The 20503-nt window shown below is 49.6% G+C and overlaps 1 protein-coding gene across 1 annotated transcript in view; it reads left to right on the top strand.

Annotated features, from left to right (window-relative positions):
- LOC147015635 (inactive carboxypeptidase-like protein X2) overlaps nt 1-20503 on the top strand; it is a 113593-nt gene that overhangs the window by 82778 nt on the left and 10312 nt on the right. Inside the window, exons 14-15 of the mRNA XM_085849114.1 lie at nt 5055-5154; nt 5391-5595. Of these exons, the coding sequence (XP_085705240.1) occupies nt 5055-5154; nt 5391-5595 (305 nt within the window). The remainder of the gene's footprint in view (nt 1-5054; nt 5155-5390; nt 5596-20503) is intronic.

Raw genomic sequence — 20503 nt, 5'->3', positions numbered from 1 at the left:
GCATATTGATTGCTTTGCTGATGGACAGGTAGGAAATAAATGACTGATAGTTTTGAGATGTCATTCAAAAGGTCCAGAGTGCAGTTAGGAACTATTTTGGGGAGGTTAAAGAAGACAGTCTGAAAGTCGCATGCTCACTTTGTTCAACAGACCTTGCTCATTACTGCAATACATCCCATATGCTAAAAGATTTGAAAACCAAACACCAGAGAGAGTAGCTAAAAGTGACGTTTGAGAATTGACGATTGAAAGCACTTTCACCGTGGTTAATGCCTGGTACGCTTCCCTCTCTTCCCCTCCTGTCACACTGCCTTCCCTCCTCTCCCCTCATCCTTCTTTCCCTGACTCACTCTGCCTTCCTGATGAAAATAAATAAGCCCAAAATTCGGAAAGGTGGCTCCGTTTAATGTTAAACCAATGGTGTCCATAAAAATGGGAGGTGAAGGCAGCATGAAGGGAGGGGAGGGAAAGGCAGCATGATGGGAGGGAAGGGAATGCAGTGTGAAGATATGGAAGGGGAAGGCAGTGTGAGGGGAGGGAATGGGAGGTAGAGTGATGGGAGGAGAGGGGGAGGCAATATAAGGGGAGGGAATGGGAAGGCAGCGTGAGGGGAGAGAAGGGGGAAGCAGCATGAGGGGAAGGGAGGGAAGGCAGCAAGAGGGGAAGGGAGGGGAGGCAGAGTGAGGGGAGGGAATGGAAAGGCAGTGTGAGGGGAAGGAAATATGGGGGAGGGAAGGGAAGTCAGAGTGAGGGGAGGAAAGGGGAGGCAGAGTGATGGGAGGGGAGGGGAAGGCAGCATGAGGGGAGGGGATGGGAGAGGAAGTCAGGTTGAGGGGAAGGGAGGGGAGGGCAGCGTGAGAGGAATGGAGGGGAAGGCAGCATGAGGGGAAGGGAGGAGAAGGCAGCATGAGGGGAAGTGAGGGGAAAGTAGCATGAGGGGAAGGAATGGAAAGGCAGTGTGAGGGTTAGGAAATATGAGGAAGGGAAGGGAAGTCAGAGTGATGGGAGGGGAGAGGAAGTCAGTGTGAGGGGAATGGAGGGGAAGGGAGTGGAATGCAGCATGAGGGGAAGGCAGTCGAAGGCAGCATGAGGGGAAGGGAGTGGAAGGCAGCATGAGGGGAAGGGAGTGGAAGGCAGCGTGAGGGGAAGGGAATGGAAGACAGCGTGAGGGGAAGGGAGTAGAAGGCAGCGTGAGGGGAAGGGAGTAGAAGGCAGCGTGAGGGGAAGGGAGTGGAAGGCAGCATGAGGTGAAAGGAGGGAAGGGAAGGCAGCATGAGGGGAGGGAAGGGTGAGGCTGTGCGAGGGCAGGGAAAGGGGAGGCCATGTGAGGGCAGGGAAAGGGGAGGCCTTGCGAGGGCAGGGAAAGGGGAGGCCGTGCGAGGGCAGGGAAAAGGAAGGCAGTGCGAGGGTCGGGAATGGGAAGGAAGGCAGTGTAAGGGGAGCGGGTTGGAAAGACAGCGTAATGGGAGGGTAGGCAGCATACTAAGGCATTAGCGGGGTGATAACACATGCCCAAACAGCAAAACTTTCTTTTTCACTGACGTGTGCATTTAAAAAATTAAAAATAATGCTATCCACTTGACAAAGGCCTACCTGCATGCAGCCCCCCTCCATCCCCCCCCCCCAACACCTACGCATTCCTCCAACCTTCTCTCGGTGCATGCAAACCGTGCACGTGCACCAGCAATATACTTATCCTTTCACTCACACACATGCACGGATTTCCCCACACCGCACTGCACGGTGACACATTGCACAGTAGCACGTCCTGCATGGCTTCGATGCCGCATCACATCTATTCTCCACAAGGCTTCAAAGCTGCAGCATATTTTCTCCACATGTGCAAAAGCACATGGTTTGCGCGACGACCGCATAACCTTCTTCACAGCGCCATACACCACGGGCCTGAGTTCAAGTTTAGATTGCACGCCCACGAAACCTGCACACCGCACAGATGTAACCAAGCATGCAGCCCCTAATGCACCCCACGGAGAGTCATTTGTACTAATTGGTGTCACGTCCATGTGTGATGTCTACGTTCCTCTTTGCTTACAGAACCAACTAACTTTTAATATATTGCAGCAATTATAAGTGTATTTATATTAATATTTTGTAAAGAAAGCACGTACAAAACAGTACAAGTCAAAAAAAGCTCTTCACTTGCAGCAACAAAAAGTTCCTTTTCGCTTGCAGAAACTACTGACTTAATATATTGGTGGAACTATAATGGTATATTTATATTCATATTTTGTAATGTAGGCAGATTGCCCAAAATGTAACAAGCAAACTGCATACATAATTGCTGAAAAAAAGAACCCCGGTGACCTGAACTGTCATGGATTGCAAGAGCAGATGACAAAGCATGGTGTTGCGCCCAATGAAGTTACACTTTCCAAACATTCATTAATCTTTCCTTCACTCAATATTGTTACGGCTGTGTGAAATTCGCAAACCACCATTCAGGTCCCGTAGGTGAGATATCTCTTAAGTACATGTGTAGTTAGCCCCAAACCCGTTGTTTAGAGGGAATAAATGTGATTCATTCGGGCTGCGACGCTTTGAGTCAGTCGTTTTTCTTTCTCTATCTTTTATTTCAAATAAAACCCAACGAGGACACTCGGTGGGCTTTTCGCGCCATTCTTCTCCGCACTTGGTGTGAGGGGAGAGAAGCGAGGGGAGGGCAGCTGGCCCCCGATTGGTGGATGCGCGGTGTGACGCGGCCAGGGAGGAGGAACGCCCCTCTTCGAGACCTTTCTCGAAGCGCCTCGAAGGGGCGTGGAGCAAAGAACGAGGCGGAGCAACAGGGCGGAGCTCCGAGGATATAAAAGTCGGAGACGGGGGAAGCAGTTTTGTTGATGCTCTTGCTGGTAGATGCTCTTGCTTGGTAGATGCTCTTGCTTGGTGGATGCTCTTGCTGCGTGGTTGCTCTCGTCCTCCGGCTCACTCGTCCTGGTGGCCGCTGGCCAGGTCTTTTGTGGGGCGGTTGTAAGACCCCGCTGGTGGGAAGGAGCGTCCGCCATTCCCCTCTCCCGACTTCGGGCATCCACATCCCCCCCCTATCCGCGCTGGGATAGCGCCGAACACTCGGTCCGTGGCGTTGAGTGGCCAACACGTGCAGGCACGAGGCACGCCGGAGAGGACTCGCCTACCACGCTCGGGCACGGAGTCGCGGCCAGGAGGGACCACGTCGACGGACGTCGGAGAGGGACTCGACACGCTCAGGGAAGTCGCGACTTCCATTTCTTTTGGGTTCTGTGTAAACGTGTGCTTTGTGCCTGTGTCTGTGTGAATAAAGTGCTTGCATGTTGAATTGTTCCCCGTTTCGCTGCGTCCTTTCCTTTGTTTGAATCTCTATCTTGCTTCACGTAATGGGTTCGTCGTGGGCTTAATACGCCCGATAAGTAATCGGAACTGTCGAGGCCGACGATAACACCGCTCGGTTATCCCGATAGTACGGAACGGACTGCTTAAGCAGCCCGTGTCCAGAGTCGACCTGCGGCAAGGTGCAATCGCCCCGTTTACCATCCGCGTGGGTACTTAGGTAGGTCGAGTTTGGCGAACAACCCTATCCCACGCGGGTGGCCGATTGGCACGATCGTGGTGAGGCCGAAAGGCCCACCCGTGACTAGCTCCCGGCGTTAGTCCGAGAGGGTCATGACAGAATTATCCGTCTGGTGGGCGACGTGCCGCGATTCGAGTCACGTGGCCGTTCGCACGCCGGCGGGCACGAATTCGCAACAATATAATCGTCCGAACAGCAGAAAAAGTGAAGTTTAATGTTTTGCTTAAATAAATACACTAATTTTTTTTTATTTTCACATTTCACTCCAGATTTCAACACTGATTTAGTCCAAGGGATCCGATTCTCAAATCCGATATAATATTTCGATTATATACATTAATTAGTCTGTGAGAGTAGATAGTGTTTCCAAATCAAGGCATGCTTGAATAGGCCAAACAAAATGGCGATTTAACACCTCATCGAGGGAAAGTGAGGGTCCGAGAGTGTCCAAGGATGCGCCTGATAAAGGACACAATTAAATAAAGCCGCCATTTATCTTCAAAAGTGGTGTTTTAATTTATGCAAACACCCAATTTTCACTCAGCACTCCCATGGATTTCCCTTAGTGTGCAAGCAAAGTTTCAAGCTGCCAGGTGTCATGGTTTTGGAGTTATGGAGGAGACACACATCTAATACATATATTTATATATATATATATATATATATATATATATATATATATATATATATATATATATATATATATATATATATATATGTGCAAACACATACACATACATGCATGTGTGGAGCGTGACGCGAGCGCTCCCCCCGATATCCAATGGATGTAAAGTCCTGTGCATGCTCACACAAAAGTGTAATTTCCAGCCCGGAGGTATCGGCCCAGCCACTCGTGTCAAAGACAGATTTTTATGGACACCATTGGTTTAACATCAAACCGAGCCACCTTTCCGAATTTTGGGCTTATTTATCTTCGTCAGGATGGTATAACTATAATATCTAACCCACATTGACCACAGTCATTGTTTAAATTTCAATCGTACCTCCTGGCTGTATTGGTGAGCATCAGCCATGGATTATGTCTCACACCATAAAACCACATAATCCGCAAAGACCAACAAGCTCTCTGCCATTCAGACAATTGTTCCCACTTATGCAAACCAAGAAACCAGAAGGCATGTGCAATCAGTGGAGAAATCAACATGTGTGGAGTGTGACGAGCACTCTGCCTATCTCCAGTGGATGCAAGTCCTGCACATGTGTGCACCAATTCACCAAAGCGTCACCTCCGACCCGGCGGCTTCAGCCTGGTGACTCATGTCAAACAGACAGTGATTTTATGGTACGATTGAAATATAAATGCTGAATGTGGTCCTCATTGCTTAGATATTTATACGGTATGCCGTCCTGATGAGGAGAACACACACGATAATTAATGTGTGAAACTTGTAAAACCTTGTCTTTCATGAAGAGCGTGATTAATCCTTCAATTATTGGCCTGTGAGCAGATGTCACGTTGCTTATTTTTCAGGTCCATCGAGGAATCAAAGGAATGGTGATGAATCCAAAGGGGAAAGGAATCGCAAGTGCCATAATTTCCATCGATGAGATAAAACACGATGTGACGACAGGTGTGTTATCTGGGTAAACAACCCTTTACATGTTACACCATAAGTTTTTATTTATAAACACCTTGAGTACTTGTAACCACCCAGTATAACCATTGCCAACATAGTGCTTCGGCAGTACCAACGCTCTTTAAAGAGTATGGGACATCAAAATGATATAAAACATACTTTTAGTTATCTACAAACAAATATGTCTTTGCATCTTACAATGAAAATGTGTTGCTGGCTCTGCCCTGCAGACAGTGGGGGTGACTACTGGCGTTTGTTAAATCCTGGTGAGTACCAAGTGTCTGCATCTAAAAAAGGCTATATCAAGGCTCGCCGGACTTGTAGTGTGGGCTACAAGATTGGAGCAACAGTGTGCAACTTCAAGCTGCGCCGCAGCCGAGAGTTATTCAAACGTCATACCATTCGCTCTGGCATCTGGCAAAGAGCTCATACCCAGTGAGTAAGGCACTATTCTAATGGAAACAATGCTTCCATCGAGGATAACAATCATTATTCCATGGTAAAGGACCCCGATTAGGTCATGTAGCATGGAGGCCAGCAAAATCTGAATTGTCTGCAAAGATTCATTGACATAAGGATCAGGAAAATTAACCAAAGGGTTTGGAGGTCAAAATATGTATCCTTATCCACATCTCGGAATATAACCCAACAGCTTCCAAAGCAGTAGCCTACGGACATTTTTGCATCGATTTTTGTTTTCTGAAATCTGGATTATTTTGTGACCCTATATTATTCGGGGCCATCCATTTATTGTAAGTATGGAAAATTGCGGATTTTTTTTTTAATCCAACCCCACCCCGCCCTCCCCCCCCCCCCCACACAGTCCACACCCAACATCTCCTGCACCCTTTCTGTATTTGCTACACATATGCTCATTCCACTTCTTTCGCACTCTCTCTCCCAAACTTTCTCTTATTATCCTTCCTTCTGCTAATTTGGCCGAGGTCTTTGCTAAGCCGAGGATGTTTATTCCTGCTACGTGATACACTTGCTTGATTTGTAGTTTTGTTCATTTTCTTTGCCAATTGCCAGACTTAGTTATCATCCAATATCTTCAAATAAAACGTCGTTCTCGACACAATTCAGCTATCTGTGCTATTTTATTGTTTCATGCTTTGAACCATCCTTAACCTCATCCGATGATAATGAAAACGATTTCAATTTCAGTCTGACAACTTTTCAGATAATTTTCAGATAAATTTTCAAAACTTTTCAGATAATTTTGATAATAATCAGACATTATTATCAAAAAATTTAATTCTGATTGTCAGAAATTCAAGTCTGAAAATGAACGTACTTGTCACCAAGTTAGTACACTATAATACATTCCGTTTTCAGTTGTGGTAATTCATGGTCATCACACGATAACTATCTTTTGATGGGTATTTCTCAAACAAAATTATCAGAACTGTTTGATTTGTGTAAAGCAATAATGTAATGTGGAATCTATAATAAGTGAGGTGCCAACATCCTTTTGGGCTGGCCTGTTCCACGTGAGCACTTAGCTCACGTGGAACAGGCCAATATGCTGAATCCCAGATTCAAATCCCACATTATGTTGTATTGATTTGTGCATTGTCCACGAATTCCCATTCATCCATATGTACAAGATCCATATGTCCATATGTCATCCATATGTACAAGAAGAAGAAGAATCGAAGTAGAAGAAGAAGAGGAATAATAAAATGAAGAAGAATGTGTGGGGGGTACTCTTGATGGAGAAATAAGGAAAGTGAAGCGTTTTAAAATGTTTAAAATGCTTTTTAAGGAATAAGCGTATAGATTCAATGAATATTCAGTTTGGACATATTGAGAAAAGGGGTAAGAAGAATGGGGGAAGGGGGAACTGGGAAGGGAGTGGGGGAGGAGTAGGGGTGGGGGGGGGATAAAGAATAGGAAGTAAAGTACAGGTAGAATGAAATTCAAGTCGAATGACGTTGCGTGTTGGGCGTTTTAAAGGATTCAACAACAGTGAAGGCTCAACTGTTTTACTGCAGTACCAGAAAATACAATCCGTCACCTCACTAACGGGGTTATTAAGGAGGAGGAAGAGAAAGAGGGAGAGGAGGCAAAGCAAGGATAGAGGAGGAAATTGAGGGCGAGAGGTTGGAGTGAGGTGGAGTGGGAGTGGGATGGAAGAGAGAGGTTGGGAGAGAGAGAGGGGTAGGAGAGAGGGGGAGGGTGAGGGGTGGGAGAGGGAGGGAGAGGGGTGGGAGAGGGTGGGAGAGGGGTGGGAGAGGGAGGGAGAGGGGTGGGAGAGGGAGGGAGAGGGTGAGGGGTGGGAGAGGGAGAGGGTGAGGGGTGGGAGAGGGAGGAGAGGGAGGGGGTGAGGGGAGGGAGAAGGGTGGGAGAGGGTGAGGGGTGTGAGAACGAAGGGTGGGAGAGGGGTGGGAGAGAGAGGAGTGGGTGGGGGAGAGAGAGAGAGAGAGAGAGAGAGAGAGAGAGAGAGAGAGAGAGAGAGAGAGAGAGAGAGAGAGAGAGAGAGAGAGAGAGAGAGAGAGAGAGAGAGAGAGAGAGAGAGAGAGAGAGAGAGAGAGAGAGAGGGAGAGGGAGTGGGGTGGGAGAGAGAGGGAGAGGGAGTGGGGTGGGAGAGAGAGGGAGAGGGAGTGGGGTGGGAGAGGGAGGGAGAGGGAGAGGGTGAGGGGTGGGAGAGGGAGGAGAGGGAGAGGGTGAGGGGAGGGAGAAGGGTGGGAGAGGGTGAGGGGTGTGAGAACGAAGGGTGGGAGAGGGGTGGGAGAGAGAGGAGTGGGTGGGGGAGAGAGAGAGAGAGAGAGAGAGAGAGAGAGAGAGAGAGAGAGAGAGAGAGAGAGAGAGAGAGAGAGAGAGAGAGAGAGAGAGAGAGAGACAGTGAGAGACAGTGAGAGGGAGAGACAGAGAGAGACAGTGAGAGAGAGAGAGAGGGAGAGAGAGAGAGAGAGAGAGAGAGAGTGAGAGAGAGAGTGGGAGAGAGAGGAGAGGGAGTGGGGTGGGAGAGAGAGGAGAGAGGGAGTGGGGTGGGAGAGAGATGGAGTGGGGTGGGAGAGAGATGGAGTGGGGTGGGAGAGAGAGGAGTGGGTGGGAGAGAGAGAGAGAGAGAGAGAGAGGGGGAGTGAGGTGGGAGAGAGAGGGAGAGTGAGTGGGGTGGGAGAGAGAGGGAGAGGGAGTGGGGTGGGAGAGAGAGGGAGAGGGGTCGGAGAGAGAGGGAGAGGGAGTGGGGTGGGAGAGAGAGGGAGAGGGGTGGGAGAGAGAGGGAGAGGGGTGGGAGAGAGAGGGAGAGGGAGTGGGGTGGGAGAGAGAGGGAGAGGGAGTGGGGTGGGAGAGAGAGGGAGAGGGAGTGGGGTGGGAGAGAGAGGGAGAGGGAGTGGGGTGGGAGAGAGAGGGAGAGGGAGTGGGGTGGGGAGAGAGAGGGAGAGGGAGTGGGGTGGGAGAGAGAGGGAGAGGGAGTGGGGTGGGAGAGAGAGGGAGAGGGAGTGGGGTGGGAGAGAGGGAGAGGGAGTGGGGTGGGAGAGAGAGGGAGAGGGAGTGGGGTGGGAGAGAGAGGGAGAGGGAGGGGTGGGAGAGAGAGGGAGAGGGAGTGGGGTGGGAGAGAGAGGGAGAGGGAGTGGGGTGGGAGAGAGAGGGAGAGGGAGTGGGGTGGGAGAGAGAGGGAGAGGGAGTGGGGTGGGAGAGAGAGGGAGAGGGAGTGGGGTGGGAGAGAGAGGGAGAGGGAGTGGGGTGGGAGAGAGAGGGAGAGGGAGTGGGGTGGGAGAGAGAGGGAGAGGGAGTGGGGTGGGAGAGAGAGGGAGAGGGAGTGGGGTGGGAGAGAGAGGGAGAGGGAGTGGGGTAGGAGGGAGAGGGAGAGGGAGTGGGGTGGGAGGGAGAGGGAGAGGGAGTGGGGTGAGGGCGAGGAGAGAGGGAGTGGGGTGAGAGGGAGAGGGAGTGGGGTGGGAGAGAGAGGGAGAGGGAGTGGGGTGGGAGAGATAGGGAGAGGGAGTGGGGTGCGAGAGAGAGGGAGTGGCGTGGGAGAGAGAGGGAGTGGCGTGGGAGAGAGAGGGAGTGGCGTGGGAGAGAGAGGGAGTGGCGTGGGAGAGAGAGGGAGTGGCGTGGGAGAGAGCGGGACAGGGGTGGGAGAGAGCGGGACAGGGGTGGGAGAGAGCGGGACAGGGGTGGGAGAGAGATGTGAGAGAGGAGGGGGGAGTGTGGGCGGCAGCAGAGAGGGGGGAGGAGAGGGGGATTCCGGCAGATGTGCTGCCAAGTTTAACATCCATCCGAGAGATGGCACACACATTGATGAATCGACCTGCCTGTGAAACACCAGGATGACTGTTAATTGCTGGGTTGGGACTTAAACCCAGATGAGACAGCTTAGATCGAATGTGCTTACCTCTCGGCTATCCTACCATGATCTGGCGATTCATTGCTTCATAAGAAATGAATTAATCCGAGCAGCAGTTACATCTGCTCAAAAAAAACAAGAAAAAAAACCTTTTGTTTGTCCAAATCATGCATTCTTTGGCAGCCATTCGTTTCCTTGACCTCGTGAGAGTTTTATGGTGATGGAGGGGGTTTGGCAGGAGTATAGCATGAGGGAAGGGGAAGGGATGGCAGACTGAAGGGAGGGAAGGGAAGGTAGTTTGAAGGGAAGGCAGTGTGAGGGGAAGCAGGGAAGGCAGCATGAGCGGAAGGGAGGTGAAGGCAGTGTGGGGGGAAAGGGGGGAGGCAGCAAAAGGGGGAGGCAGTATGAGGAGAGGGGATGGAAGCACAAGTGGGGAAGGTAGCGTGAGGGGTGAAGGCAACATGAGGGGGTGCAAGGGAAGGCAGCATGAGGGGAGGATAAGGTAAAGCAGTGTGAGGGGAGGGTCCGTCCGCACAGATACAGAGAGAGAGAGAGAGAGAGAGAGAGAGAGAGAGAGAGAGAGAGAGAGAGAGAGAGAGAGAGAGAGAGAGAGAGAGAGAGAGAGATAGGTGGAGGAGCGAGGATGTAGGGAGACTGAGGAGAGGTGTGGAGTGAGGAAGGAGGGGTGCAAGAAGGGGTGCGGAAGTGAAGAGGGGTGGGGGAAGGGAAGGTAGCGTGAGGGCAGGGGTGAAGGGAAGGCAGCATGATGGGAGGACAGCGTCAGGAGAAGGCAGCAGAAGGGGAGGGCAGGGGATGGTAAGTTAAGGCAGTGTGAGGGGAGGAGAAGGAAGTGTGAGGGAAAGGTAAGGCAGTGTGTGGGGAGGATCCATCCGGACATAACCACCATCCAGACACGTATGGAGAGAGGGAGAGGGAGAGGGGGAGGGAGAGGGGGAGGGAGAGGGGGAGGGAGAGGGAGCGAGAGGGAGAGGGAGATAAGGGGTGTGGGAGGAAGGTGCTACACTGCAATATGAGGAAGGGTGGAGTGAGGAGAGGACAAGGAGAGAGAGGGGTGGCGGTAGGGGAGTTAGCAGTTACAAAGAATATTGTTACGAATTTCGCCCGCCCGGCGTGCGATCGGCCACGTAACTCAAATCGCGACGCGTCGCCCACCGGAACGGACAATTCAGTCGTGATCCTCTTGGAACTACCGCCAAGGAGCTAGCCACAGGTGGGGGTTTAATCTCACCACAACCCAGTCCGCATTCTACCCGCGCGAAATAGGGTGAATCGCCGAATGTCGATCTACCTAAGTACCCGTGCGGGTAGCGTACCGAGGAGTTGTACCACGCCGCAGGTCGACTCTGGACACGAACCGCTTAAGCGGCTCGTTCCGTGCTGCAGTGATAACCGAGCAGAGTTATCGCCGACCTTGACGGTTCAGATTATTTACTGGGTGTCTAAACCCACTACCAATCCCTTACGTGATGCAAGATGGCACTTTCAATGGGGAAAGAGACGATGAACGGGATACATTTCACACAAGCACATTTATTAGAAAGCACGAGCCTGGTGTTGGCGCAGTGGTTTGGGCAGCGGCTTGGGATCCAAAAGGTCCTGAGTTCAAACCCCATTGGGCCAATGAATTAAAAAACACCAGGGGGTTGACTCAGCCTGTCATCCTTCCGAGGTCGGCGAAATGAGTACCAGTGTACTGGGCCGGTGTATACCCCGGTTAAAATAGGTGTACCATATCCCTGTGTTTTAAGAGGCGACCAGGGTTGCGTCAGGAAGGGCATCCGGCGTAAAACATGTGCCAAATGACTATGCAGATCATACAGATGATCCGCTGTGGCGACCCCTAAAGGGAGCAGCCGAAAGAAGCAGAAGAAGAAGACATTTATTAGAAAGCACATATTGCACACACAACACAAGCAAGGAATCATGCAATATACAAGCAACAAATAGAATGCAAAAGCAATACGACCGACTATAATTATTATTTACAAGCACTTACACAGTTTCTACTTGGCAGGACACGGCGCCACAGCATGCATACAAAAACAAAGACCTCCTTCACAGGCAAGGGGGTAGACAGGGTCCGTAGACCTTTATGGTCATGGGCCGTGGATGACCGAAAAGGCCCACGAGACCGAAGGGTCTTACCCGCACCCTCGTGGTGCGACGGTGGGCAGGTCGTGACGCCTTCTCCCCACGGCCACTAGGACAGCCGCGCCTCATCTCGGGCCTTGCAACGGTGGGCAGGTCGTGATGCCTTCTCCCCACGACCACTAGGACAGCCGCGCCTGATCTCGGGCCTTGCAACGGTGGGCAGGTCGTGACGCCTTCTCCCCACGACCACTAGTACAAGACTTCCACCCTACTGCCCCAAGTCTGTTTACGATGAAGACTTGGACCAAGACCACGACGACCAAGACTTCCACACGACTGCCCCAAGTCTCTGCTATCCGCGCTCTTTTCCAGGCGCTCCTCTTGCCCTTTTTTTTTCTCCTGCACCCGCCCCGCCCTTCGCGGCGCGTGGGTGGGGGGAGGAACATTCCAGAGAAATTGGGGAGTTGGTTTCCAACCGTCAAACTTGTTTACCAGAGGAGAAATTGGGATGGTGCTGGTTTCGTTGCTCCTTTAGTGGCGTGGTTGTTGAGATGACGTGATTGTTGAGATGGCGTGGTTGTTGAGATGGCGTGGTTGTTCTAAAATAACGACAGGTAAAGAAAAATGGCTAACTCAAAGCGTCGCAGCCCAGATGAATCACACATATTCCCTCTAAACAACGGGTGTGGACTAACTACACATGAACTTATCGATATATCTAACCTGAGGACCTTTCTGGGGTATTGCAAATTTCCACAGCCGTAACAATATGTTATGCTTTGTGAATAACACACACACACTCACTCGCTCGTCGTGTGATGAGTGTAAAAAAATTAGTTGTGTGATTTTTAAAAAAAGTAAATTTGGCGAACGGCTCAGAAATCAGGTGTTATCTATATTTTAAATCAGGAGTGTCTGTCCATCTATCTGACCCTGAACTACTCTGACAGTTTCGGGGAAATCCCTGAAAAACCTTCTGTGGAACGTTTTAAGGTCCCAGACTCCCAGCCGGTCTCGTAAGATGGGTGGGAGATTTCATAAACACCTCAATACAATTATGCTTTAGACTTTCGATCCGTACGAAGCTGCTCCTGATCCGGATGTAACCTCAGAATGGCATTTTTCTTTGTTTACCTCAGAAGTGTTTGAAATATTGCATTTTTTTTTTCCGTTGCTCTGATGAACAGGTATATATTGTTGCGAATTCGCGCCCGCCGGCGTGCGATCGGCCGCTCGACTCGAATGGCGGCCGCCTCGCCCAACAGAACAGACAATTCAGTTGTGACCCTCTTGGAACAACGCCGGGAGCTAGTCACGGGTGGGGGTTTAACCTCACCACGATCGTGCCAATTGCCCACCCGTGCAGGATAGGGTTGCTCGCCAAATTCGATCTACCTAAGTACCTGCGCGAATCGTCGACCGGGCGATCGTACCACGCCACAGGCCGACTCCGGACACGAACCACTTAAGCGGTCCGTTCCATGCTACAGTGATAACCGAGCGGTGTTATCGTCGGCCTTGACGGTTCCGATTAGTTACCGGGATGTTGAACCCACTACGAACCCCTTACGTGATGCAAGATGGAGAGTCAAACAAAGGAAAGGACGCAGCGAAATGGGGAACAAGTTCACACTAGCATGTTTATTCACACACACACACACACACACACACACACACACACACACACACACACACACACACACACACACACACACACACACACACAAGCACGTATCCACAGCAAAAGAAAAATGCACATAAAAAGCAAAGAAAGAGTTAAAACCGAATACGCCTACACACGGCAACACTTAAACAGCTTTACTTGAAGGACAGGCGCCACCCACAGTCATTTACACAAACCCAAAGAAAAGAAAGGACTTCCCTTGGTGCGGCCGTCGAGTCCTCCTCGCACGACCTCCACTACGAGCTCCGTCTCCTTCGCCGTCCTCCACTGCCGACTCGACCAGACTCGACGATGACACAGCTCGACTTCAACGAGCTCCTTGGGCTCCGCGAGTTCCACGAGCTCCATACCGACGCAGAGACACTCGACCACGACGACACAGCACGGCAATGACCCAACAACGACTTCGGACGGAGGTGAGTTCCACGAGTCAGGGAGAGAGCGAGAGGAAGAGGGAGAGAACACGCCCCGCCCATGTCCGACTTTTATAGCGCGGGGCTCCGCCCTTCACTCCGCCCCGTTTTCGGCTCCACCCTCCTCCGAGAGGGTTCTCGAAAAGGGGCGTTCCCTCACCACGACTGCCTCACGCTGTTCATTCACCAATCGGCGGCGAGCTGCCCTTCCCCCTTCCCTCTCACCAAGCGTGGGGAAGAATGGTGGGAAAAACCCACCAGCATCGTTGGCGGTTTTTGTTTGTTTGAAATAAAAGATAGAGAAAGAAAAACGACTAACTGGAGGATCGCAGCCCGAATGGATCACATAAATTCCCTCTATACAACGGGTTTGGGCTAACTACACATGTACCTATCGAGATATCTCACCTGAGGGCCCTTTATGGTGTAATGCGAATTTCCACAGCCGTAACAATATATATTGTTACAGGCCGGGTGTCAGCCGCCAACCAACCGCTCTGAACGGAACCGCAAGTCGAGTCGTCCCGACCGATTGCCCGGAATATAGATCGCCGCCCGGATAACTACAAGCGACGGGTCCTTGTACAAGAACCGAAATACGCCAATCGGCAGATCATGTGGGGTAGGGTCGATTGCCTATCTTCAATGTACCTAAATACCCACGTGATCCAACTACCGGGGTATTCCACCCTCGACGGATCTCGTACGGAACAAACCGCCGAGGCGAGCTTGCCCGTGCGGGATTCCGAGCGGCGTAATCGCCGAAAACCGTCGGTCCAAATGTCCCCCTATTACGGCAAACCTACAGCTTTCTAACTCCTAACACACGAAATGTTCAGTCAATGAGGGAATGGACGAAACGAGCAGGTTTACATTCACACAAGGACATTTATTATAATGAAACATGTATGCAATTATACAGCAACAAAAGAACTACAACCGTCTATAAGCAATTATTAATGTACAGTCAATTACACAGTTTTACTTAAGGGACTCGGCGCCACAAACATTCATTCGAAAGAAAAGCAGGAAAAAGACCCCATCAAAGGCAATGGGGTCAGACTGGACCTCTTGGGTCTTTATGGCGTGGGACTTGTCAGACCGAACGAGTCCCACGAGACCGTTGCAGGTAACCTGCACCCTCGTGGTGTCTGGCTTGGGCGACCCACAATGCTCCTTCCCCACGGCAGCTAGCGTAGCCGCGGTCGAGCTCGGGCCTTCCGTGTGGCAGGTGAGCTCTCTCCAGCTCTCTCCACACGAACGCGCAGCTTGCGCGACATCAGGCATGACTGCGCCTCCAGCTTGCGTCTTCTTTGCGACGCCCGGACTTCCACGCAGCTCCTTGGCTTCTGGGTTCCTCCCAACTCTCCCAACTGCCGAAGCAAAAAGCTTACTCCTCCCACGGGGCTCAGCACACGAACTCTGCCACGGGACTCCCACGAACTCAGCCCTACCATGGGACTCCCACGGGACTCTTTTCACGGGACTTCCACGAACTCTTTGCACAGGATCCTCTTTTTAACTCTTTCTGGGACAAAGAAAAGATGTCCTCTTTATCCTTTGCACCCTCTCCCCGCACCCGGCGTGACTCATGCCCTCGTGATCCACCCCCCCCCCCCCGCGCTCAACCACGGGTGGGAGGGAGTTGTTGACGTCACGGGATGGCAGGGTTATTCTTCCTCTTTGCAGAAGAGGGGGAGGGACATCTCCATTGTTTCATTCTCTAACTATTAAATCGATCCGCAGCGTATCCAATCGATCTCTGAACATTTAAACAATGGAAGGTCAGCTATCTTGGGAACATGCACTTATCGACATAGCTGACTAAGGGAACCTGTATGTTGTGTGCAATTGAATTCCAAATTCGTAACAATATATTATATGCATATTTATATATCAATCTTGGAGCCCCGAGCTGAACCCTCTCAATGGCATCTATGTCCTTCCTGAGTTGTGGTGACCAAAACTGCACACAATATTATCGATGTGGCCCTCAACAAATTCCGAAACAATGTTAACACCACGTCTTTTGATTTATAAATGATCCCTCTCAGAATACAACCTAAAACCGTACATTTGCTTTACCTATTAACTCCCTGGCATTGCAATGATTCCAGTGGACGATTGAAAATATCCATTAACATGTCGCTTACCTGCTCAGCCAATTCCCTCAATACTCTTCTCATAGACTACTGTGACGTCCACGGGACTTGAACAGTCCCGCCAACGTAGAATGAGCTGAAACGATGGAGGCGGTTTATTTATTTATAACCCAAACATGGCGGTTCTAATCGCTCTACCGCAAACGGGACGAGAAAGGTGGCACGAGTCACTTTTCACTGAGTTGATGATGTTTATTTGTTTTTACTATTAACCAGAAATAACAAGACTCGGCAAGAAAAGGGATCCGGGGCGATTCGACGGGATGGTGTGGGATCGGGCGTGGGGAAAAACAGACAATTCCAATGAATATACAGATCTCAAACCCTCTAAGGCGCCAAGCACACACACACACACACACACACACACACACACACACACACACACACACACACACACACACACACAAAACGTAGCTATTTCTGGTGGTCAGGCTGGACCGTGGTGTGGACGCAACTGTCCCTGGATCGGCGTTGGACGAGCTGGCCTTGCTCTCGTCAGGGGGGCAGGAGAAACCGTGGTGCTGTCGACCTCCTGGTCTTGGCCCAAGTCCGCTCACAGCCGCCAGGGAATCAGTTCTGGCGCGAAGTTGCGAGCAGGAGAGAGAGACAGGTCCGCCCGCCGTTCGACCCCGTACTCCGAGCCAGCAGAACCCCAGAGCCAACCAAGGTGAGGGACGAGGCTCAGCAAGGTTCCAAGACATGATGAAGAACACGATCGAATCAGCACAACAACAAGGACGCTCTTCGCGCAACAGCCTCCACACCAAAAAAAAAAACGATCTTTTTGTCCCGATCTTCTTCCTCTTCTTTTTCGACCCCGAACAGAACCTTTTTATCCTCCTGACCTCGTCACTTCCAATCGAGCCGTTTATTGGCCCACCGCCGTCGCCTTCCGCCAAACGTGATCACGGGGCGGAGCCATCCGCTGCACTGTCCTGTGACGTCACGGCCAGTCTCCAGAGAATACCAAAAGGGGTTTACGCAGACACACTTACCCTATCCCGTGTCCCTATCTAATTACGTGACAATTATCATTTCCCCCTTGAAGAAATGAACATTTACTTGACAACTTATCACCACTGAATTGCTACTTATTACATCGAGATCCTGGTAAACTCGAACAGCATGGCATACCTAATTAAACATCCTAATTACCCTTTGAATGCATACCCCCCCCCCTCAAACGTAACACTACCTTGCCTTAACTTCTCTTAGATTACCTAGCTGTTACTTTACTTCCTCCACTCCAACCTGGATCTTCTGTAAAAGCCCTTCCTCACCTCCTTGATAAATACTCTCAACTAATGGCAAAATATGTATCGTTATCCACATCTAGGAATATAACCCAACAGCTTCCAAAGCAGCAGCCCACTGACATTTCTGTATCGATTTTTGTTTTCTGAAACCTGGATTATTGGCAACTCTCAATCTCACGATTGTTGTGTAAAAGCTGAAGCAAAATACCTGTTTAATAAGCCTACCATCTCACTTTGCTCTCTATCCACTCTCCCAGTGATATTCCTCAATGGGCCCACACTGGTCCTAACCTGATCTTTTCCCATGATATATTTAAAGAAAGCTTTGCTATGTTTAATATTCTTAACCATATCCTTATCATACTCTCTTTTGGCTTGCTGAGTTATTTTCTTAACTTGCCTCTGTTTACTTCAATAGTGATATCAATCTAACTCCAGTCCTGTTAATTTAAACCTAATAAATGCCTTCTGCTTCTCCTTAATAACATTCCTTATCTCACTGCTCAACCACCCTGGTCTCTTTCTGCTTCTAGTTTTACACCTCAATGGAAGGGACTTACTCTGCACTTTACACATTTTCTCCTTCAAGGTTTCCCATTTCTCTGATGCTGATTGTCCTGTTGTTAGTTTCTCCCAATCTACATCACCCAACTCCCTCCTCATACCCTCAAGGTTTGCCTTCCTGAAATCTAATAGCTTTACTCTACTATCCTGAACTCTAACCCTTAACAGAGTCTTTGCAGACATAATGTTATGGTCACTTGCTCCTAAGTGCTCCCCAACCTCCACCTCCTCCACCATATTGGAATCGTTACTTAAAACAAGGTCTAACACTGCACTCCCTCTCGTGGGCTTATCTACAAACTGGGTGAAAAACAATCTTGGAATAAAACGAGGAAATCCTCATCTGCTCTGCCCTTTCCCTGTTCCTGGACCCATTGACAATCTATCACTGGCAAGTTAAAATCCCCCATAATCAATACTCTTCCCTGACCACATACCCTTTTGAATTCTTCATGTATTCCTCCTTCCTCCTCTTCCTTCACATCTGGAGCCCTATAAAATCATCCTACCAGTATCTTACTGTTTTTACAATCTCTAATCTCTACCCATGCAGAATCCTTTACATTAATGCCCTCCTTAATGTCACCCCTTTCTCTTTATGCATTGCTGTCCTTTACCCAGATTGCTACTACTGCTCCTATTCTCTCCTTCCTATCACACCGATACACATTGTAGCCTTCTACTCCTGTCCTCTAGTTACTCTCCTCCTCAAACCATGTCTCACTCACTGCAACTATATCATACTTCTCGTTATCCACTTTGGCTTCAAGCTCTTCCATCTTATTATTTAAATTTCTGGCATTGTTATTGAATATGTTTAACTTTTCCCTTCCTGAAATTCTATTTTCTTGGCTGGCCTTACTCATCACAATTACATCATCAGTTCCTTCCGTAATCGCTTCCCCACCCTCCACTGACCTAAAAAAAATCCTGAATTCCTTCCTCAATTCCCACTACAAACTTTGCTGCCCCTTTACCATTTAACATACGGCCATCATTCCGGAAACAGAAACTTTGTCTCTGAAATGATTCCCACTGCTTCTTCTATGTAAATACTTCCTCCCCTACACCATTCTTCCAGCCATTGGTTGATGTCTATTGCTCTGCTCATAATTTCAATGTTGTTTCCTCATCTTGGGAGGTTCCCAGGAAACATGACTTCACAACCCTTTACTTTCAACCACTTACACAATATCTATTTTTCAAAACCTCTGAGTAAACTTTCCCTTTATCATTCGCTCCTAGGTGTACCACAACCAACTTCTTAGTACCATGACCCGATACAATTTCATTTACCTTCCTTCAATGTCCCTAACTCCCGCTCCTTCAAAACTACACAGAATTCCATGTCAACGATCCTTCCTGCAGAATGAACAATTTACATATTTCATTGTCTCATCACCCACAAAAACTGTCTCCCACACCTCGTGTCTACCAATTTCTATTACTGCACCGTCACCACTGCCTGCACCCGCTGCACCGTCACCACTGCCTGCCCATGCTGCACTGTCACCACTGCCTGCCCATGCTGCACTGTCACCACTGCCTGCCCATGCTGCACTGTCACCACTGCCTGCCCATGCTGCACTGTCACCACTGCCTGCCCCCGCTGCACCGTCACCACTGCCTGCACCCACTGCACTGTCACCACTGCACAGTCACAACTGCCTGCCCACGCTGCACTGTCACCACTGCCTGCCCATGCTGCACTGTCACCACTGCCTGCCCACGCTGCACTGTCACCACTGCCTGCCCCTGCTGCACCGTCACCACTTCCAAATATCCTCAGCAACCTCACTCCTCAATCGTAACCAACTATTATCTTCAAATTTCTCACATTCTGCTACTTGCTGCAAATTATCGATGCGTTCCTTCAACTCATCCTCATAATAACCAACCTTAAGTGGGCTATTTCCTCACACTTCCTGCAACAGTAAGAACCCTCTTCTTCCCACTTTGTTGATATGGCCCACATTGAGCAACTATCACATTTTATGAACTCCTCTTCCTTTCTCCTTCGGTCTCCATTTATACCCTTTTCATCCCCATACTCCCAAGGCCTCAACTGACTTAAACGCTGAACTTAACACGAGGCCTCACCCTACTTCTTTCAATAAACTAACACAAATACCTGCTAAAACTGTTATTAACACAAATACAGCTTTATAAGTATAGTTCCACAGCCCCTGACACAAAACACGATAACAAAATATGCAAAACAACACACAAAAAACACTTGTTTTGTTCTAGTCGAGCTTACCCTCTTGCGAACTCCAGTAAGGGCCCTGTCACACCTTGACGTTTTAGCCAGCGTATGGCAATGTATCAAAATGTATGTAAAACGCTGGCATACGCTGAACTACTGATGTTTTTTTTCAGTTTTGGGCGTATTCATAACGAGTTGGACGTATGCATAATGTATTAGTAACGTACACAGAACGTTTCGATAACTTATGGATAACTTATAACAACGAATGCTTAGCGTGTTGTTGGCGTTCACAACCTATGCCCAATGATAGTCTAACGTATGCATAGCGTAGCAGCGTATCGCCGACGATCACGTGGTGTAGCCTATTACTAGGCTGCCGCTCAACGATTTAAATCATAACCGCACTAGAAATCGAAGTGTCAACATCACCATCATGCCGAAGAAAACAAACAAACAAAAAAAAAAAACCATGGAGCCTGGAATACTGACGGGTTCCTCCTGTGAAGCCCATTTTTATATGCCAATTCCCCTAAACGCTGCCAATACGCCATTATACGGTAGCTGTAAGTTAGAAACACGTTCAGTAAGTTCTGTGGTCGTCCGGAAGACGTCAATCAAATATGTCTACATACGTCAATATGCGTTGGAG

The sequence above is a fragment of the Eptatretus burgeri genome, chromosome 12 (assembly GCF_056783735.1).
Source record: "Eptatretus burgeri isolate ZD-2024b chromosome 12, Ebu_testis_v1, whole genome shotgun sequence".
NCBI classification, from domain to species: Eukaryota; Metazoa; Chordata; class Myxini; order Myxiniformes; family Myxinidae; genus Eptatretus; species Eptatretus burgeri.
This window is presented reverse-complemented; position numbering and strand designations above follow the sequence as displayed.